This window comes from Struthio camelus, chromosome 2, assembly GCF_040807025.1.
Source record: "Struthio camelus isolate bStrCam1 chromosome 2, bStrCam1.hap1, whole genome shotgun sequence".
NCBI lineage: Eukaryota > Metazoa > Chordata > Aves > Struthioniformes > Struthionidae > Struthio > Struthio camelus.
In genome coordinates, this window is record NC_090943.1 from 64,317,042 (window position 1) to 64,336,224 (window position 19,183).

A 19,183-nucleotide genomic window follows, 5' to 3' on the forward strand; every position below is an offset into this window, starting at 1 on the left:
TAATCTTGTACATTACCTTTTTCTAAAGCATGGTTTTGGAATATCTCTACACTAACACTTTCACACTTCGCTTTGGGCAGCATGCTTTTTTTTTTTTTTCCCCCTAAAAAAATAATTAATTAGAAATGTGAAGCTATGCGTGCAGGCAGGGAACACTTGGGGGCAAAAGGAAATTTGAAAATATACTAGCAAAGCGAAATTTTATTCTGTGCACCTTGCTAAGCAGTGGCACTGCAAAAGGCCTCATGTGTTAAATACCTCATCTCAATACACAACTCAATCCCTGCTCTCAATTTTTCCAAGGAAGCAGCACTCTAAAACGCTGGAGTAACATAGCTGTCAAAAAAACAGGGGAAGTGCCCAACAGTGGAGCCCTAAGTAACGCTGGAATTTAGCTGCCCAGACTGAAGGGGCCCTGAACTACCCAGGCTCAAGTCTGACAAAATTCCCACACCGATTCTGAATTACAGACACACTAGTATCAGGGAGCTCCTTATAAATGAAAGCCTCAGAGCAAAGGGTATGTGTGTACTTTCATTCCCATACCTAACATACAAAGAGCAACTTATATAAAAAGTAGAAGCCGAAATACCAACGCATACCAAATGCAGTGGCTTCCTTCCAAGCCTGTGTTTCCTGGCACTTCCTTTCGCGAAATCCAAATACCTGAGGGCAGGCTTGCGAGTAAAAAGACATTTCAGTCTTTCAGCCTTTTGACTTGCCCCCACAGCCACCCCCCTGTCCATTCACCACTTGTGAAAACACACACAAACGCAAGCCAGCTAGGCAAACACGTACACCGCGAGCCCGGCAACAGCCATTCTGATCCAGTCCACCTGAACAGAAAGCAGAGAAAAGCTGCAAACGCACGAGCTTTTGCACAGCGTACCATTGATCGTGTTGCAGCAGGAAACATTACAGGAGATCAGGATTATTTCTTTCAACCTCAGAAATAAATATTTCTACCCTCAGGCAAACCTGGACAAGTCCAGAGCTGCATTCCTTCAAAGTTAAATCTATTTATGTGTGCTTGTCTTTTCCTTTCTCCCTAACACGCACAGGCCCTCATTCCTTGCAAACTCTTCCCATATAATTCCTATAAAATTCATACAGAAATACATGTGGTCTGTATTTCTAGCTCTTAAACCATAAGAAAGCTTCTTACCTCTTTACTAAGCACGTTCAGGAACTTTCTGCAGGAGTCAATCATTGGCTTATTTAAATCAACTAATGCTCCCTTAAGCGAAAGACTGCAGAGAGGAAAGCCAGAGTTAAGGCAAGCACCCCAGCTTAAAAAGGCACGAAATTTCTCTGCTCCTGCTGTTCGAGCTACAGCTGCTGTTCCTGCTGCTGGAGGTAAATGGTCTTGCTCAGAAGCATGAGACTTGTATCAGCCAGAAAAAGCAAATGAAAATGTAAACACAAGGGAGGAGCCTGAGGGGACAATCAGGTTCAATGAAATCTGAACTCCTGGAGCCAAGGAGGAGTGGAAAAGTGTTGGCTGAAAAGGTAATTCAGTCTACAAGCTATTTCCTTACAGTGGTCCTTTTCTCAGTCTGTTTCAATACCCGAATGAAGCCGAGCGAGTTTCAACCCACCCCCCTCCCCCCCCAGGTTATTTAGCCACGCACTTATGATTGCCTGCTTTTGATGCCTTTTTCCTAAAACAAACAGCTCTTAACAGACGTTGCTCTCCCGCACTGAACAACCACGTTAGCCGCTCTCATCCAAGTCTTCAAGAAACTGTGCATGATCAGAGTTCTCAGGCAAAAAAAGCTTTCTTGAGAGCCTTCAGAGATAATGCTTATTTTTATGTAGCGGCTGCTGCTCGCGAGCTCCCAAACCACAGCCGGCTTTGGCTCCTTCTGTCTCTGCAATGAATCAGCTCAGACCAGGGAGAGAGAGCCTGGTAGCTCCCGCAAGCCCTTATGCCTTTAATAACAGCTGTATCTCACCACACTGCAGCCCACAAACTTCTGCTCTGGACATTAATACAAACGTATGCACACATCCCCACAAGGCGGCCATGCCACTAGGCAACAGTCATTTTTTTACTCCAGAGAGCGTCAAAGCTTTATTAGTTCTCACTAGGACAAGCAATAAAGGTGCCCTCACATTCACAAAACAGAAAATAGCGCACATCTTACCTGTTCACTGTGGTTTATATAAAGGAGCTAAGTTCAAACCTACTTCAAAAAGATACACTACACATCTGCTCAAGTGATGCTGCTCTTACACATCAGTAACAGACTGCATATTACACTAGAATCAGGATTCTGATAAAATGAGTAAATTCACACATACAAGCTACACAGCCATTACTTTCTGACAACCAGAGAACAGGCTCTCTCCTCCGCGATGGTAAGTGGAATGCTGCTGACATTGCTGGCAAGCTAAAAGCTGCAACGTCTGTCTCAAAAATGTGAAAAGAAACCAAAGCGCATATTCAACACTCTCAGTGTACATTGATGAGTCTCACCTAAGAAACAACTTTTGTTTTGGACTCACTGGGACTGTGAGAGAAAAAGAGCTGTATTCCTTACTTGAACTGCACTACTTCTGCTCCTTTGCAAACTGGGTAAGCCTATGCTGCACGTTTTTGGTGATCTTAGGCCATTAGCATTCAGCATACCCAAATGCAGACTGAGGGGCAATACTGAGACATTTGTGCTATCTGGGGTACCAGAAGAAACCTGGATGAAGTAACATCAGCTTTGCACAAATTCATTCATCCTGTAGACAGCTTCCCTGCAGCACAGATTAATTCAGACGGAGCACCACGCTGCTGTAATTTCATTGCTTCTGGTATTCTGGATAGCCTTAGCGGTACTCCACACAATCACAGCAGGAATGCTTTGGGATTCTGAGCTAGCTTTAAAGAGCTAGAGGTTAAACATTGCCATGGACACGTTCAGAAAAATGGTCTCAAACTGTATCTCTCAACTGGTTTAGCTAATGCTTTGTTTGTAATCAACTGCAGACTTTCTGGGCAACTCCTCGCAGTACTGGACCACTCCTTGCAGTACTGGGCACTTCTGGTTCTGTGAACATCCATAGTGCGATGCAGACACTATCAGATTACTCAGCACGCCAAGCGGATCCAGCTCAGGCATGGGGCATTTAAATTTGCTAAGCGAGACCTACAGTATAGAGCTCAGAGCGCTTACACTAACTGTTGGAGTACAGACGAAACTTAATTTGGCATATAGTTAGAGTTGTAGATAAAGGTTGTACAAATGAACTGCTCACCATCAACCGATCAAAAGTTTTGGAAAAAAACGTGGATCAGCACTGTGAATCCGCATCAGCTTAGACCTTTGCATTGTCCAGTCATGGTGTTTTCTTGAATTTGGAGACCTGAAACTAGGATTACTGGAACTTTCAAACTGTGGTCTAAGTCCTGATTCAGTAGACTAGTACAAGACTGTAAGTCCAGTTCCTTGCTCATAAACATTCCTCGGGCAATTACAGAATCAGTTTTTAGAAAATTTTTAGAGAATTAGTTTTTGAAGATAACAAAATGGCCTGGAAAGAAAGGAGAAAGGTATGGAATCTTCTTCTACTACTGGTTTTCCTTCCCCTGACTACCCAAGACATCCAAGCAAATGTTTATTTTAATAAAGTATTCCATTTTAAAGGACTAGTTTTCCAGCATGACTAAACAGCAGTAACAACAGACTAGGACTGGACTCTAAGTCATTAGGAAGCTGTTTGGTTTGCTATGCTTCTCAAGTGCCTGAACTTTTAACAGAAAAATAAAGCAGGCTGAAAAAAACAGAATGAGGCATGTACTAGAAACAAGCAGTGAACATTTTAAAATGAAATCCACTTGGAGGGGGGTAGTGTCTGCAAAACACTAACATGCAGGAGCCTCAAGGTCACACGCGGTGGTCCTCAAACCTTGAATTTTCTGAGAAGCAAAGGAGAGGACATCAACAGGTTACAATGTCTTTATGCCATGCAAATGCTAATATACATTGCCCAGCCACTCAAAAGGATCACACTTGTGCTTTAATGATTTTACAAGTACTCTGGAGTAAGAAGAAACTGCTTCACAAGGCACAGCTTCTAGACCAGAGACTGGCATCTGTCCAGTCAGCTTGGAACAGAGTGTGAGCAAGCCAGCACGGATTCACCCTCAGACACACTGCTGTAATACACTGTCCGACTTCTGTCCATTAAGGATCAAAAGAAAATAACATCTTGTGTATTGATCCAAAGTACACAGAAAAGACTCGATAGGTTTATTAATGCAGCCTTGTATACAGTAGCTAGTATCTATTGCGCCATTTTGATTCTACTTCCGCAAATTTTTCTCAGTAATTTAAGCATGGACTTAACTAACCTAACTTGCACTTGGACAATCAGCAAAAGAATAACAAGATGTCATAGCATAGAAACATCACCACAAGGACAATACACTAAGCAAAGTTTAAGTGCATTATAAAATCACCAAACCACTTGAAACTCTTTTCTTTCATTCATTCCAAAAGCAAAGCCCCTCTTTAGGAACATTTCATTAATCTCCAAGCATGTATTGCAAATGCTGAGATTCAAAATTCATGATTATTCTTTCTTACAGCTCAAACAGCATACTCACCTTTGAGTCACAGCTTTTCTCTTGCTATACTGTTAGGCTTCCTGCAAAATTATTTACAGTCATATCCAAAGCAGCAAACTCTACATGGCTGCTGATCTCACCTCTGAAAAAGTATAGGACCATGGTGTGCGGGGGGGGGGGGGGGGGGGGGGGGGGGGAAGGCTGACATACCAAACTTATGCTTTCTGTTGAGTATGGAATGCGTAATTAAGCAATATTATTGTTATTAATAAAATTAATAAAAACACTTCATTACTCCATGGCTCTTTCAATAAATTGATCTTCAGGTGTTTCCTAAACAAATCTACCAGAAAGGGGTACAGATACATTTAGCATAACTCTTTGATTACCTGAGTTAATAACTAAACTGCTAAGATATTGCACTGAGCCAAATTAAGAGACTTGTGGCTTTTTTTTTTTTTTTTTTTTTGGTATTACAGCAATAGTAGAAGTAACATATAATAGTCTATGATAATAATGACAATATTTACCTTTCTCAAAGAGAATATCTGAAAATGATCTGAACATGCTCAATGCAAGCATATACTACACAATATTTAGTTTTGGTGGAAAGTTTCAAACGTGCCTAAGTGACTTGGAAATCAAAATTCTTTCAAAGAATATTTTATGCATATTTACTAAAAAGAACACTTCGCTTGATGCCAGAAGCATCATATAAACTTCCAAAGTTTAGCAGATCTCCTAAGTGGTTAACAGATCAGGGAACATTCTTCCTGACCCAGAATAAGAGGGAGAAACAATACAGAACACAAAGAACGATGTGATGCAGTCTAGCCGGTACTGCCTAGGAGATAGTACTGTGCTCAGGGCCATCTCAGAAACTACATTATGTTTTCCCTATTGAAGTTGAAGGCCTGTCCCACAGTGCTTCCGCCTGTGCCTAGTACGAAAAAAAGGGAGGGCCCCTTTTGGCAGGCAACGTGTATTTTCTGTATATTGATACACTCCAGAAATAGAGATGATAACTTACAGAGCTCTAACGCTGCAGCCTTTGCCTTCGCTATCAGTAGATGTCCACAGTAAGTAGACCTGGGTTCTGACAAAACACCTCTCTTCTGCTTACTGAAAATTGCCTCCTCCTGTTTAATCTGAAATGAGTTTGAACTGGCTGCTCTTCTTTGGCATTCAGATATCGTCCACGTTTGAAAAGGAAATCTAGAGGGAGGTATCACCAATATTCAGGCAAAACTGAAGTCTGGCCCATCTCTTGATTTCCTATCATAATTAGCGATCTGACCCAAAGCTCCCGAAGTTAACGGAAGTCTTTGCAACGGATCGTAGATAGGCCTTAACGAGAAGGAACTATATGTAAACATTTAAGACTTCACAAGTCAAAACTCTTGATCTCAAAGAGGGAATCTTTACTCTTTCCTTGATTCAATTCATGGGTAACAAGTTGACTCCGTTTAGCAGAGCTCCACTTGCAACTGCCAGGTACCACTGAAAAACTAGCAAAACACCATAGCCGGCAGCACTAAACGTCACTACTATTATTGATATAGCTAAAATTCCACTCATGGTCACATCAAAAATTTTATGATCACATGGTTGGAAGGTTATTCAACTATATTTTAATATCAGAAATGCTTGTGGTAATATGGTGTTAAAAGGAGACACTAACAGACTGCTATATTCTGCAGAAACTGTCCAATATAACAGACCGCTCTTAAAAATGAGACATTGAAATCAGAAGTTTCAGGACACAGGAGGACTATTCTTTATTCTACTCTCTTACAAAGAGAAGAAAAAACCCACCAATACATGTATGAAGCGCCTGTGCAAGTATTAACAGCACCTTGGAAACACATGCAAGGGGGAAAAATCCTGCTACATATCTTTCTATGGTTCTCTAAAGAGAACCAATACCTGCAGAAGATGCTTGCTGCAGAAAGCTTTCCGGGAAGAGTTCAATACTGGCTACATGTATTCAGTGGCAGAAATTAACATGTCTCATTAATCAGCGTGTTTGTGTCACAAGAAAATGGCCAGTTCCAGGGCAATCCCAACACTAACGCATGCCCAATACCCTTCTTCAAAAACTGATGGCAATTAGAATCCAGCTTTCCTGACCAAAGCACCTCCATAGTAAAACCCCTCACTCCCTCCCCAAAAAACATAAAAGCCATGCACAATCTGTAAGTGGAAGGTCACCAGATCTTCGTGTTCATCAGAATATGCTTGTTAATGGGGAGAGAAGGGTGATTACGGCACCACAAAGTCGTTAGTTTTGTTACGAAAGGAGTGGTGTAGCAGCTAACTGAAACCCTGAAGTAGAACCATGAGGATGGTGTCACAGAAAAGGAACCTAGCTAGAAAGGGCAATGCATATAGAGGTTCAGCAAGATCAGTACTAGGCAGTAATAACATCTGAACCCAGGAATACTAATTCAGAACAACCGGACTGCTGCAAGTATTTACCAAAAGAAGGTAGCTCTTGCTTCATGGTGGCTTAAAAAGTGGAAGAAACCCCCAACTGCTTTTATACTGAAGTCTATCTTTTGTTTAGTAAGTCCTCCTCAGAAATATGCCATTTGCACACTATCATGAATTTTCACTCATGCACATGCATTCATTGAAGAGATAGCATGTCCTATTTTTCCAGTGCAAAAGATGCCCTCTATTCACACTTCCACTCTTGCTAGACTGAAGACAGGCAAGGGGAGGACAGGGTATGTATGCTGAGATGCAGACAAAGGGGACTTGCTTGCTTCTCCTTCTGGTCTTAGGAAGTCATAGAACAAACAAGCACCAAATCCTAACGTGTGCTATGATGCTTTCAGTTTGCTCTATTCAGTTACAGTTTCCATCTCTGCTGCTGCCACGACAGCTCTACTGCCAGGTGAGCAAGCTGCTACAGGAAAAAAAAAAAAAAAAAGATACTGATACCTAAACCATAATTAAGGTTACTCTTTCTTGCTTTGTTTTAGCCTAATGAAGGTAAGCAGGCAGGATGTCCGAGGGAGAGAGGGAGAGAGGGAGAGAGGGAGAGAGGGAGAGAGGGAGAGAGGGAGAGAGGGAGAGAGGGAGAGAGGGAGAGAGGGAGAGAGGGAGAGAGGGAGAGAGGGAGAGAGGGAGAGAGGGAGAGAGGGAGAGAGGGAGAGAGGGAGAGAGGGAGAGAGGGAGAGAGGGAGAGAGGGAGAGAGGGAGAGAGGGAGAGAGGGAGAGAGGGAGAGAGGGAGAGAGGGAGAGAGGGAGAGAGGGAGAGAGGGAGAGAGGGAGAGAGGGAGAGAGGGAGAGAGGGAGAGAGGGAGAGAGGGAGAGAGGGAGAGAGGGAGAGAGGGAGAGAGGGAGAGAGGGAGAGAGGGAGAGAGGGAGAGAGGGAGAGAGGGAGAGAGGGAGAGAGGGAGAGAGGGAGAGAGGGAGAGAGGGAGAGAGGGAGAGAGGGAGAGAGGGAGAGAGGGAGAGAGGGAGAGAGGGAGAGAGGGAGAGAGGGAGAGAGGGAGAGAGGGAGAGAGGGAGAGAGGGAGAGAGGGAGAGAGGGAGAGAGGGAGAGAGGGAGAGAGGGAGAGAGGGAGAGAGGGAGAGAGGGAGAGAGGGAGAGAGGGAGAGAGGGAGAGAGGGAGAGAGGGAGAGAGGGAGAGAGGGAGAGAGGGAGAGAGGGAGAGAGGGAGAGAGGGAGAGAGGGAGAGAGGGAGAGAGGGAGAGAGGGAGAGAGGGAGAGAGGGAGAGAGGGAGAGAGGGAGAGAGGGAGAGAGGGAGAGAGGGAGAGAGGGAGAGAGGGAGAGAGGGAGAGAGGGAGAGAGGGAGAGAGGGAGAGAGGGAGAGAGGGAGAGAGGGAGAGAGGGAGAGAGGGAGAGAGGGAGAGAGGGAGAGAGGGAGAGAGGGAGAGAGGGAGAGAGGGAGAGAGGGAGAGAGGGAGAGAGGCGTCATGCAGGAAGCAGCTGCAGGAATGGGACACACACCCGTGGCACACATCTGCCTTTAAGGACTCAAATTCAACCTGAGGCAGTATATATATTTTAAGAATGGGTGAAGGGAAGCTTCTTTCTGTGGTACCTGTACATGGAAGGAGATATTGATTTGGACATCAGTGTTTAAGTTAACAATATTAACAACGAACCGTAGCCTGTATTTGATATGACTAAGAAAGAAGCATATATTACAAGTGCAAGTCTGCTCAAGAACTGAAATAAACTGGGTGAAGAAAGATTTGCTACGTATCGTTTTGAGCTGTTCAGGCAAAGAAGCAGAGAAAATTCTGGGAGGGAGAGAGGCAGGGAGAGAGGCAGGGAGAGAGGCAGGGAGAGAGGCAGGGAGAGAGGCAGGGAGAGAGGCAGGGAGAGAGGCAGGGAGAGAGGCAGGGAGAGAGGCAGGGAGAGAGGCAGGGAGAGAGGCAGGGAGAGAGGCAGGGAGAGAGGCAGGGAGAGAGGCAGGGAGAGAGGCAGGGAGAGAGGCAGGAGGAAATTTCAACTATGCCTGCAAAAGCTGTGTTATGTGGCCCTGAGATAACGGCCTACTTAGAGAGCATGGGAAGGAGGGAAAGTGAGTCACAGCCGTACGCATCGCCTTCCTCGTAGATTCTGTTTGTCTGAATCCTCCGATGGCGAAGGGAGAGGTCTTTCACATAATGTTATAAAAAGAGAACTGCAAAATATATCTGAAAGCACCTTGAATGTCTCTTAAACGTAAAATCACAAAAAAGTTTTGCTTCTTGTTCTTTGGGTCAAAAAGGGTACTGAAGGCCTTTGACAGAGGGCTAGTGAATACATCCTTGGGATAACAACACAACACTGCCTATGATTGCAATAGGGCAGAAACCAGTTGGAGACCATTTAAAAAAAAGCCAAAAAAACCCACACACACAGCACTATTAAAAAAAAAAAAATCAAATGATTAGCTCTGCAGTAGCTTTGAAAGTATGTGACACACGCAATCTGTGCTTCAGATAAACCTGTGCACTGTTAAAGATATTGGTACTAGGAGGGGAAAAAAAAAATGTCCTCAAATAACCTTCACAGAATGAAAGGCTGAGAAGCTACCAGAGTATAAATAGCAGTCTACAAAGAATTAAGCACAAAAGGGGTTCGTAGAAAAGAGAAAGGAAAGTAGGGATATTCAGAGGCAGGAGGCTAATGGAGAAAACAGGGACTTGGGGTAAAAATCTGGGAAACTGCTTGTAAGCTGTTCTTGTTTTCAGATGCAAGACTTTTCAAATTGTTTATTTTATTTTAACTGTTACCATCCCTCTCTGGCTAGTTGTATTGGGATTTTTTTTTTTTTAATTGGACTAAATTCAAACTAAAAAAGAACTGACAAATGGTATCTAACAAAATCAAACGTTGCAGCGCACTGGGTAAGATGCATACAATTCCTCATTTCAGATGCTGCCTTATTGATATGCTTGCAGGCTGAGGTAAGAGGAAAATATACGTTTATTTCTGATGTATATATTGCCTGGCAGGCTCATCTCAAGAGCTCAGCTTCGCACTTAAATAAATGCTTAAACTTTGAAAAAGGAGTCATGGTATACCATAAGAGATGCTCTTAAAAAAAAAAAAAAAAAAGTCACTTTGAAGCCTTAAGTCCTTTGAAAGTCTGACCCCTAAAATTTGAGGTGCAAAGCAATATCTGCTCCTAACTGACATGCCCAAAATATTTAAATACTTTTTTTTGGTTTGTTTATCCCTCCCCAAAATCAAAACAGAACCAAAAAACTTACGGAATTTATAGATTACAGACTGAAGCTATCTTAGTTAATCAAACACAGTCCTACAGCCGCTTGACTGAACCTGTATTCAGTCCCCAATGCATGGATGTACAAATGGAGCCAAGAGAATATTTTAGCAACATACTTCTTTACTGTTACAATCAATGCTATAGTAAAGGAGAAGAGGGACAACCCCCGGATACATATTACTGCACAACCAGAAATGAAACCTTGTAACTCCATGAATATTACTAGCATTCAAAGTAAATCATTTTCCACTAATTTATCACCAATTCGCTCTCTCTCTCTGGGATAATAACAGTAACTAGAATTCATTTAAAAATTCAAGCAAGAACAAACAAAACATTAAGAAATAAAAGATACGCTTCCTCAGATAGAATCAATTAAAGCAGACACTCCAAGGTACTTTAGATACTGTTTTAGGCTGGCAGCATTTTATATGGCAGATCTTATAGCTTGCTGTTTCTATTTTCATTGTCAAACAGGAGGAGAGAAATTGTTGCAGGACATCTCCTCCTGCTTCCCCCCCCCCCACCCCCAAAGCCTCCTAACAAATCTCTCTTTGTCTCCAAGAGTACTGCATCTAGCTGGTGTTTAAAAGCCAGAATTATCATTTATTCACTACTAATTTATTCTTCAGCTTCACTCACCAGAAAAGGCATCAAACCTGCTGTTTTCGTTGGTAAGCATTTGCATTCCTTTAAAGCACCAAAGCCAACCAGTTTTGTCTCAGTCCTTGAGTTTTGCAATACTGAAGGGGCCCTCTGAGAAAACAAGTTTAAATACATGAGAGGGCACCTCCCTATTCAATAACTATTTACTTTGGGTTGAAAAGGGGGAAAAAAATTCAAATAAAGTCAAACATCCCATCTAATCACATGACATGGGTGCATACCAGAACATTGGCTATAGCCTACCTGGAGACAGTTCTAGATATTTTTCCTTAAGAAAAGGGAAAAGAGCAGGAAGCCAGTTTATAAACACTTAGCAATTTATGACTATTTGGTGTTGATTATAGCTATGGCAGGCTAGAAAATTTGTTACCCAACACTCTCAAGATACAGGTATTTGGATTCATTCTGTCCAACTCTTATTTACCTCGAATGAAAACATCCTTTTCCTTCCAAAGTTGTTTCTTTTCCAATTATCAAACGCTGTTAGCAAGCAAAGCCACTCTGCTAGGAAATGAACAGCAAGATTCAAATGAGAAAGACATTTAAGTTCTCACCTTGTAAAAACTTTCTGAAAGTCTTCCTCTTGCCATTTTTAGCAATTTGTAACATATGCCCATGTTCTTTTTTTCCCCCACAGTCTGTAGAGCTGGCAGACTAAAGTGCAGAGGGATCCAGCAGTCATTAAAATAAATGAAATGCCTTAAACTGGCATATTGAACAAGAATCAAGTAATTCCTGTAGCCAACGCACTGACTTCAGTCAATCTAAAACAAATACTATTTTGGCAAATTTTAATCTTTGATGCTTAACAGTTGTCTTTTTTAATAAAGAAAAAAAAACTCAAACTGAATACTACACGTATAAACGGCAAAAACAGCATCCCAGTCACACACGCTCCACAGTTGTCACCTTAAGACAGATTTGTTTATTCATGGATGATTCATTCTCTCTTTAGAATAATCTAAATATACTAGCCAGATACTCAGAACATAGCTGAGATAAAGCAGCTGTACACAACACAAAAGGAGTAACAGCAGCCATATTTTCCTTCCAAAAAGGGTTTCTGCTCTTTGACAATACATTTTGTTTTTATTTTAATACATATAATTTTATTTTCACAACACTTGGGAGCCCAGGCCCATACCAGGATCCCCTGTACATTCCATACAAACCGCTGGTTCCTACAGTTCCTATCCAAAAGGTGCTTTACATTTTCAGCAGTTTGGAAGTGTTTGTTTTAGTAACAATGTCTCTTGCCCACTATGCCAAGTAACGATCCTCAAACTTACCATTCCGAGCTAATCCCCCCTCCCAACCCAAAAGTCTCAAGTCAAAGTTTTGCCATTTACCCTCCCCACCGTCAGTTGGGGGAAAGGATTTTTGAAAACTAGTTGTCATCTGTAATCCTCTTGGGATTTTGGGGTTTTTTTTCTTGTTTTGTTTTAAACAGAAGTATTAGTAAGTTTAATTGATAAAGCACATGAAAAAAGTCTGCAAAGCGGGCGAGGAAATATTACTAGTTTCGTTCAACTTTCTGTTCCCATAGGAAATATTTCTTTTCAGTTTATCGTGAACCATCACTTCCCCCCCACTCCTAATGCTGTAATTGTGGACATTAATTGCTTTTACTAATTTTTAACATAGCAATAGCTACTGGACCCTCACTGCTGTAGTCCACCACTTTGCTTAATACTATTCCCAAAACATCATCACGGACGATCCAAATCCCCAAAGTTCAGTTTAAATCTAGAGGAGATGCATATGGCCTCAGCTATCAAAAGGAAGAGTAATAATGAATCGTAGATAAAAGTATGTGAGCTGCAAAACCCAAGGATGAGGTCCTGAAAAAACATGATTATCAACTGGAAAGGGGATATATTTCAATCTCTTGAAATAATAGAAGATATTACCCATGTGTGTCCACAGGTGGCCTATCTTTGTGGTCAACCTGCTGTTTTGCAGCAAATGAGCAACCTTTTGTAAATCCCCATACCTCTATCGTATGGTACTGCTGCCTTAAGGCTGAAAAATAAAACCGTGCTCAACAAGATCAAAAGTCATTTCTGTCCTTTCCTGCCCACAACATGCATAAGACTTGATGAGTAGCATGAGTTTTAAACCCACAAGAAAAATAATGGTAACCATCACAGACTTTTACATGGCACTCTGAAGACCTGAGTCTTGTGGTTCCAAATATTGCATTCAACTGCAGGCTTTTCAAACTGCATAATAGAAGTCTCTGTGCAAATGTACCACTTGAGGAGAAGGAAATCTGATACAAACTCAGAAACTAATAAAAGCTTCAATCTATTATGGAGGGCTATTAATGCAATACACAACCAGACATTTCCCAAGGTATCTGAAGAGAAACAGCATTTTTGAGAAGAAATTCAAATAATTGTTTTCCTTCCCAATTGTCAAAATCTCTATGCTGTTAAGAATGAGGGACAAGGAACGAAATCCAGGGAGAGAAGTGTCCACAGTCTGCCCCTACTCAGTACAGATGTAAATAGCTCTACCACTACCATCCACCATCAAAGAGTTCAAGATCATTTAAAAGGCAATGGTTTCTTTCTGCAACACTGTATCATGCCAACAAATCAAGATTCTCTGGGTACATTTTTCTTTTATCATGTCCTTTCATCTTTTGTTCTTTTGGTAACAAGGCCAAATAGGTGTAGGATTTCAAAAGAGAGATACTGCTTTCTTGTTCATCTCTGTTTTTCCATTTTAACCCATCAGTTTGGAAACAGTCATTCCACACACACACATACCTACAAAGGCAATCCTGTCCATTTCACAAAGCTCTGCTGTAGCCTTCCTGACCATCTTGATCTGGAATTTCACAGGCACAGATTTTTTTAAATGAAAAGGTGTATAACTCTAATACAGAAATCCCCTATTGCACTCAATTCTCAGATTATTCCTATTGAAATCCCTGTTGAAAACAAGCACAGCTGAGAAGATTGGTCCCTCCATAAGGCAAGAACTGGAGCTTACGTGGAATAGACCTGAAACAGGCTCTCTGTACGAGTCTCTTCTGCATCTTAAGCGTACCACCACTGTTATACAGCCTTCCAATTGTACCAGATCTTGCGCCTTAATCTTGTCTGAGGTTTAGAAAACATCGTGTCTTCAAGGTTATAGCCAGAGGCTTCAGACTCAAAGGTTTTTGACACTGCTCACTGTTTGGGGTGAAACTAGCATCTCACTCAGTGTATCCCACCTGTGGTGAAAACCGGGACCCAATCTGTCTTTTTAATGCAAAAGCATCAGTTATTGAACCAATATAACACAATATACAAGAAGTCTGTTCCAGTGTTTATAAACCAAGGTAAAGGAAGACCTAAGCAGATTATATTTACTCCAAAGAGCAGACTAAGCTTAGTCTGGGTACAGGTCTCAGCCTTAAGAGAAAAACTGACCGACCCCCAGGCATGTGCTTTAGCCCCTCCTGATCCTTTGCCTAAGCTCTGTAGAGACAAATCCTCTGCCTGAAACGTTTGTTGTGCTCCCTGGGATCACACTTATGTTGTCTCTTAAATGCTTGCTTGAGAAGAGAACATCTGGATACACCTCATTTGCTTCTGGTGTATTCTCTAGCAACGCTTCTGCTGTAGTGACTTCTCTAGAGACACAAAATAAACATTTCAATATCCAGACAAACACATTATATTTACAGTGCATCTCAGGTAATTAAAAGCCTGTCGTACACACAAATTATACTCCCCCAAAAAGGCTATTTTGTAGCACATGTGACTTCTGAACATCAGGAAGCCAAGTTAATTGCACTTGTGAATGGTCTGTGATCAAGCCTTCGAGATATGAGCAACATACAATTACATAACTTCCCACAGTGTGTTGCCTACACATTTATCTCTGCTTTTAATTTCCTGTACTGATATAGCCACCTATAATATAATGCATGAGGGTGGGAAGGTCACACTTATCTATCCAATCAAACTTAGCAGTCAAAAATATTTATGACATCAATGCATTGCTTGTTGCGGGTTATGTTTACACATGTTACAGCTCTAAAAAGCAAACAAAAAACCCTTACCCGCACCACATAACAACAATGAAAAACCCACACATGGTCTGGAAACATCCTAGACAGAAATCGAGAACTCTGTTCCAGCCAAAATTCAGTCTCTTTGATACTACTCCTTGTAAAGATCCTGCACAGTCTTAACGAGCCCTCATACTGGGGTCCCAGTCTGTCTCTGCTCCCAAAACCCTCACTGCTGTAGTTATTAGATGGCCAACAGTGATTCTAGAAGATTATAAAAATAGATGGAAACTGACCCCAGAGAGTGGCTAACTGAGTATCCTAGCTGTGTATCTCTCTCATTTCGTAATAGGAGAGTTGTAAAAACAAGAACTTTGGCATCCATTCAGTACCTTCTCTCTTGTTTTTACGTGTAACAATGTCCGGCTTGTGTGCGTGCCGAAGTGTGCGCGCACAGGTGTGACATTCTGAGTCCTCACACAAAAAATACATCCATTAAAAGCACAACTGCTCTTTTCGCCATTCACTCGAGCAAAGCACCAGGAAAATATTCACATTGGAGTCAGAACTGAAAGCTGCTAATGGAGGCTTTCATCCCTTGCACGCACCAGCAGATATAGAAAATAATCTAAGTAGTGAAAGGACAATTCAGAAGTGCATACATTTAGGAGGAGAAATACACAAATACGGATACCCTTTGCTGTTTGGTTACCTGTGACTTGACAGTCTAATGCACCTCCTGCAACGTTCCAGATAATACAGTCATTACTGCATTATACTGCAAAACCAATCACTTTGTTGCTCGTGAAGTTCCATATCACAATTCAAACTAGAAGCTTTAGAACAAAAACCCCTCGTAGCAAATTTACAAGTACTAAGTAACTTATACCAATCTGCTGCCTCTCAGTCCAATTCAACATATTAACAAGAATCTCTCTAGTACAGCTTCCTCTCCATTAGAGCCACTGTGGCTGAACAGGCAAGAGCGAACAGCTGCTTAACTCCCACATTAGTAAAACTTCATTAGGTTCAAGCAAATGAGCTCTCCTTCCTCCTATTCAAACACTGGCACAGTTGCCAAAGGTTCAGCCTTGGTCCCTTGCGATAAATTACTCACCTTCCCCATCAGGGCTCATATTTTCATAGGAGTCCCAGCGTATCAGTGGATCTGAGGTATTGTAATCAACTATCACTCCATGGTCGTTCTGAAGGTGTTCATATCCTAAAAAATTAACATCTGTTTGAGAAAAAAAGGTATCATAGCCACATTTGTAATGACATACACACACGTGTCTGTGTGCCCCTCCGATAGAAGCTTCCTACCCCCACTGTAACACCATGTTCCGAAACGTAAGAGGAAACACTAAGGGAAGAAAGATTACATAAAGCAACTATGAAAGCTTAATTTACATTTCATTATAGTAGGAACCATCAAAGAATTTCATCGTGAGCGTCTTGATTATGCTGTAGCTCTGAACTTGAATCAGCCCCTCACACAGATGATCTGCCGAGATCTGCAGTCAGGCACGTTAAAGCAAAGAACGTTTCAGAACGAATCTGCAAGTGTTTCTAAAGACATGGTAACAAAGGGATGATAAAGTAAGATTTTGCTATAGGCTACCCGTCTGATACCAGAGAAGTACCTCACTAAAGGCACACAGGGAGAGCTCTAAGCTGCCACTCCGTTTCCCTGCCAATTCCCTCCAGGTGCCGACTGCGTTGCTCCATCCGTTCTCTAACCTCCCGGCAGAGCCCGAGATCAGGCCGTTTGCCTTATGTGTCTGGCTGCACAGAAGTACGCTCTGCCAAACATACCTGGAATTTATAGCAGCAACACACATTTTTCTGCCCTTAACAAGGCAAAGATAATGTTCAGCTTTTAAATGTATACCACGAGGAATTTAGGTGTGGTCCAGTGATTCAAAAGCAAAGCATGAATGTCAAGAACTCATGACCGTGGACTTGGCTTTGACACCGATTTAATACAGATACACAATACAGATCAAATCAGCTTTCTGCCTCCATCTAGGACGGGGAGTTTAAAAAAAAAAATATATATATATCCTTAGTTACCAATTTTTCACCTGTGTCTTGAGAAGTAGGTCCTATTGTAAACTGGTCTAAAGCAGCACAGTGCTGTGCTTTTTTGCTGCACTGCTGTGTGGTGCATGTGCTGTGATTAGTGCCCCTTTCAAAACATGGATAATTAAAATCGGAAGGACAAGAATACCATGGCCCCGAAACCTTGTATGCAGGCAGAAAAAGCCACCTGTACAGAGTCTGTATGCTCAGGTTTATCACAAAGTACATTTAGGAAGTTTGTTACCGAAATATTTAATCTTCTTGGCAAGTACACCCTTTCTTACTAACTGTATCCCAGCAGGTTATTTTCTAGAACAGCATGTCCAGTTTGGGGCAATGCAATATATGAAAGGCATTAATAAACTGGAGCCAGTTCAGCAGAGGGTCACCAGGGCTGAGGGCTGGAGCGCTTACCCTGCGCAGAGAGGCCAAGGGACTAGAGCTTGTTTAGCCTGGGGAAGGGGCGGTTTCGGGGGAACCCAACAGCAGCCCCCCCAGGACCTATGGGGCGTTTACCGAAGAGATGGGGCCAGGCTCTTTACTGGGGTGCAAGGTGGGAGGACGAGGAAGAGCAGGCATAAATTGAAACAGGAGAGCTTTAGACTCAACACAGGGGAAGATGACTTTCACTGCAAGGACAGAGAGACAGTGCAACAGGCTCTCCAGCAAGGTTGTGCTGCCTCCATCCTCGAGGTTTTCTAGACACAACTGGACAAAGCCCCGGGCAACCTGGTCCGATCTCATGGCTGCTCCTGTTCTGCCCAGGAGGTCGGACCAGAGACTCTCTGCAGTTTACTCTAACTTCAATTATTCTAGGATATAATTCTGCAGAAATTGTAAATAAATACTTCATGGCGAACCCTTCTTCCCAGACTGTTAACCCCTGAGAAAGAAATTGAGCACTAATTTCCAGCTAATGAGAACCTTACTTTCCAACAATTTAAAGCTTGCTAAAAACACAAATTTGATTTTCCCTCTAGGGAGGGGGGTTTGAACAAATTTTGAACCTTTTTCAGACACGTCAGCTGGCCTCTCTTCAAGCATAATACGGGATTTACTATCCAGGAAGCGTTTAGATCAAGCTGGTGAAATGTATTTATACTGTTTTTCTTATTTGGCTTTCCAGCAGGCTAAGTGAGATCTTTGTGCTCAGCTGGACAGAAACCAACTTCTTGCTGCTACTAGAAGTCTCTCAGTAATCAAACGGGTGAAAAAAGAGGAGGAAAATATGCAATTCTCAGGACACCTAACAGGATTATGTATGAGATGCAGACTGTTCAGAGTATTTGTTTTTCATTCAGTCTCGAGCAGAATCTATACTTTTTGTAACGCAATAAATAAAACCAAAATCCTTAACAGAATTAAACTGCAATATAAAGCATGATTCAAGTCCTTCTTGTTGCAGTCAATAATTGTTTATGATTTAGAAATATTAGAATAGAATACACTCTGGAGGTATACAGGATATACTCTATAAACCAGATTCAGAGCAGAAGCATCTCAAGGAAAAACTGGAACCATTTCTCTTTATGCTAAAGTGAAGACAGTCCAAACTTCCCCACTTACTGGAACTCGATCACTTACAACAACAGCCAAAAAAATGTTATGGGATGGACGGCTGCTGTCACTTACGTTTAAGCAGGCTACCTATAATGCAACATGTTTCCTACAGATACAGGAGTGGTCTCTAGCGATGGTCAGCCACCACTCTGGTATACTTTTTAAAATGTTGGATCACTCTTATGCTGATGTAAATGCAGGGGCTTCATTAACCTCTTCATATTTAAATTATTAATTATATTGCGTACTTTAGCACTGAAGTTCAACTCTAGACTTTCTAAGAGAGAAAAAAATGACTTACTTTTTTTTTTTTTAAATACATTCCAGTGAGGTCACTTCCAAAATTTATTTATTTATTTAGTATACTAGAAACTCACCTTGAATTTTCTCTGGGGTTCCTGAAAACACTAGTTCTACCTTCCCATAATCAGGGAAACGGTCATCTGAAAACAAAGGAAGATATTTCAGCAAGCTCTTTCCCACAAAAACAGTGGCAAGGCACCCAGAAATCAAGATTTTCTATTGCTATTAATACAGGTACTTTTGTCACACTTCTTTTCATTTAAATC

The 19,183-nt window shown here is 41.9% G+C and overlaps 1 protein-coding gene across 18 annotated transcripts in view; it reads right to left on the reverse strand.

Annotated features, from left to right (window-relative positions):
• Positions 1-19,183, reverse strand: part of TNS3 (tensin 3) — a 265,299-nt gene that overhangs the window by 81,370 nt on the left and 164,746 nt on the right. For 15 of the 18 annotated variants that reach the window (XM_068936082.1, XM_068936081.1, XM_068936085.1 and 12 more), the window contains 2 exons: positions 18,992-19,057; positions 16,090-16,209 (listed from right to left, as the gene is read on the reverse strand). In XM_068936082.1, the coding sequence (XP_068792183.1) occupies positions 16,090-16,209; positions 18,992-19,057 (186 nt within the window). The remainder of the gene's footprint in view (positions 1-16,089; positions 16,210-18,991; positions 19,058-19,183) is intronic. The other 3 variants (XM_068936084.1, XM_068936083.1, XM_068936099.1) reach the window with 1 other exon arrangement.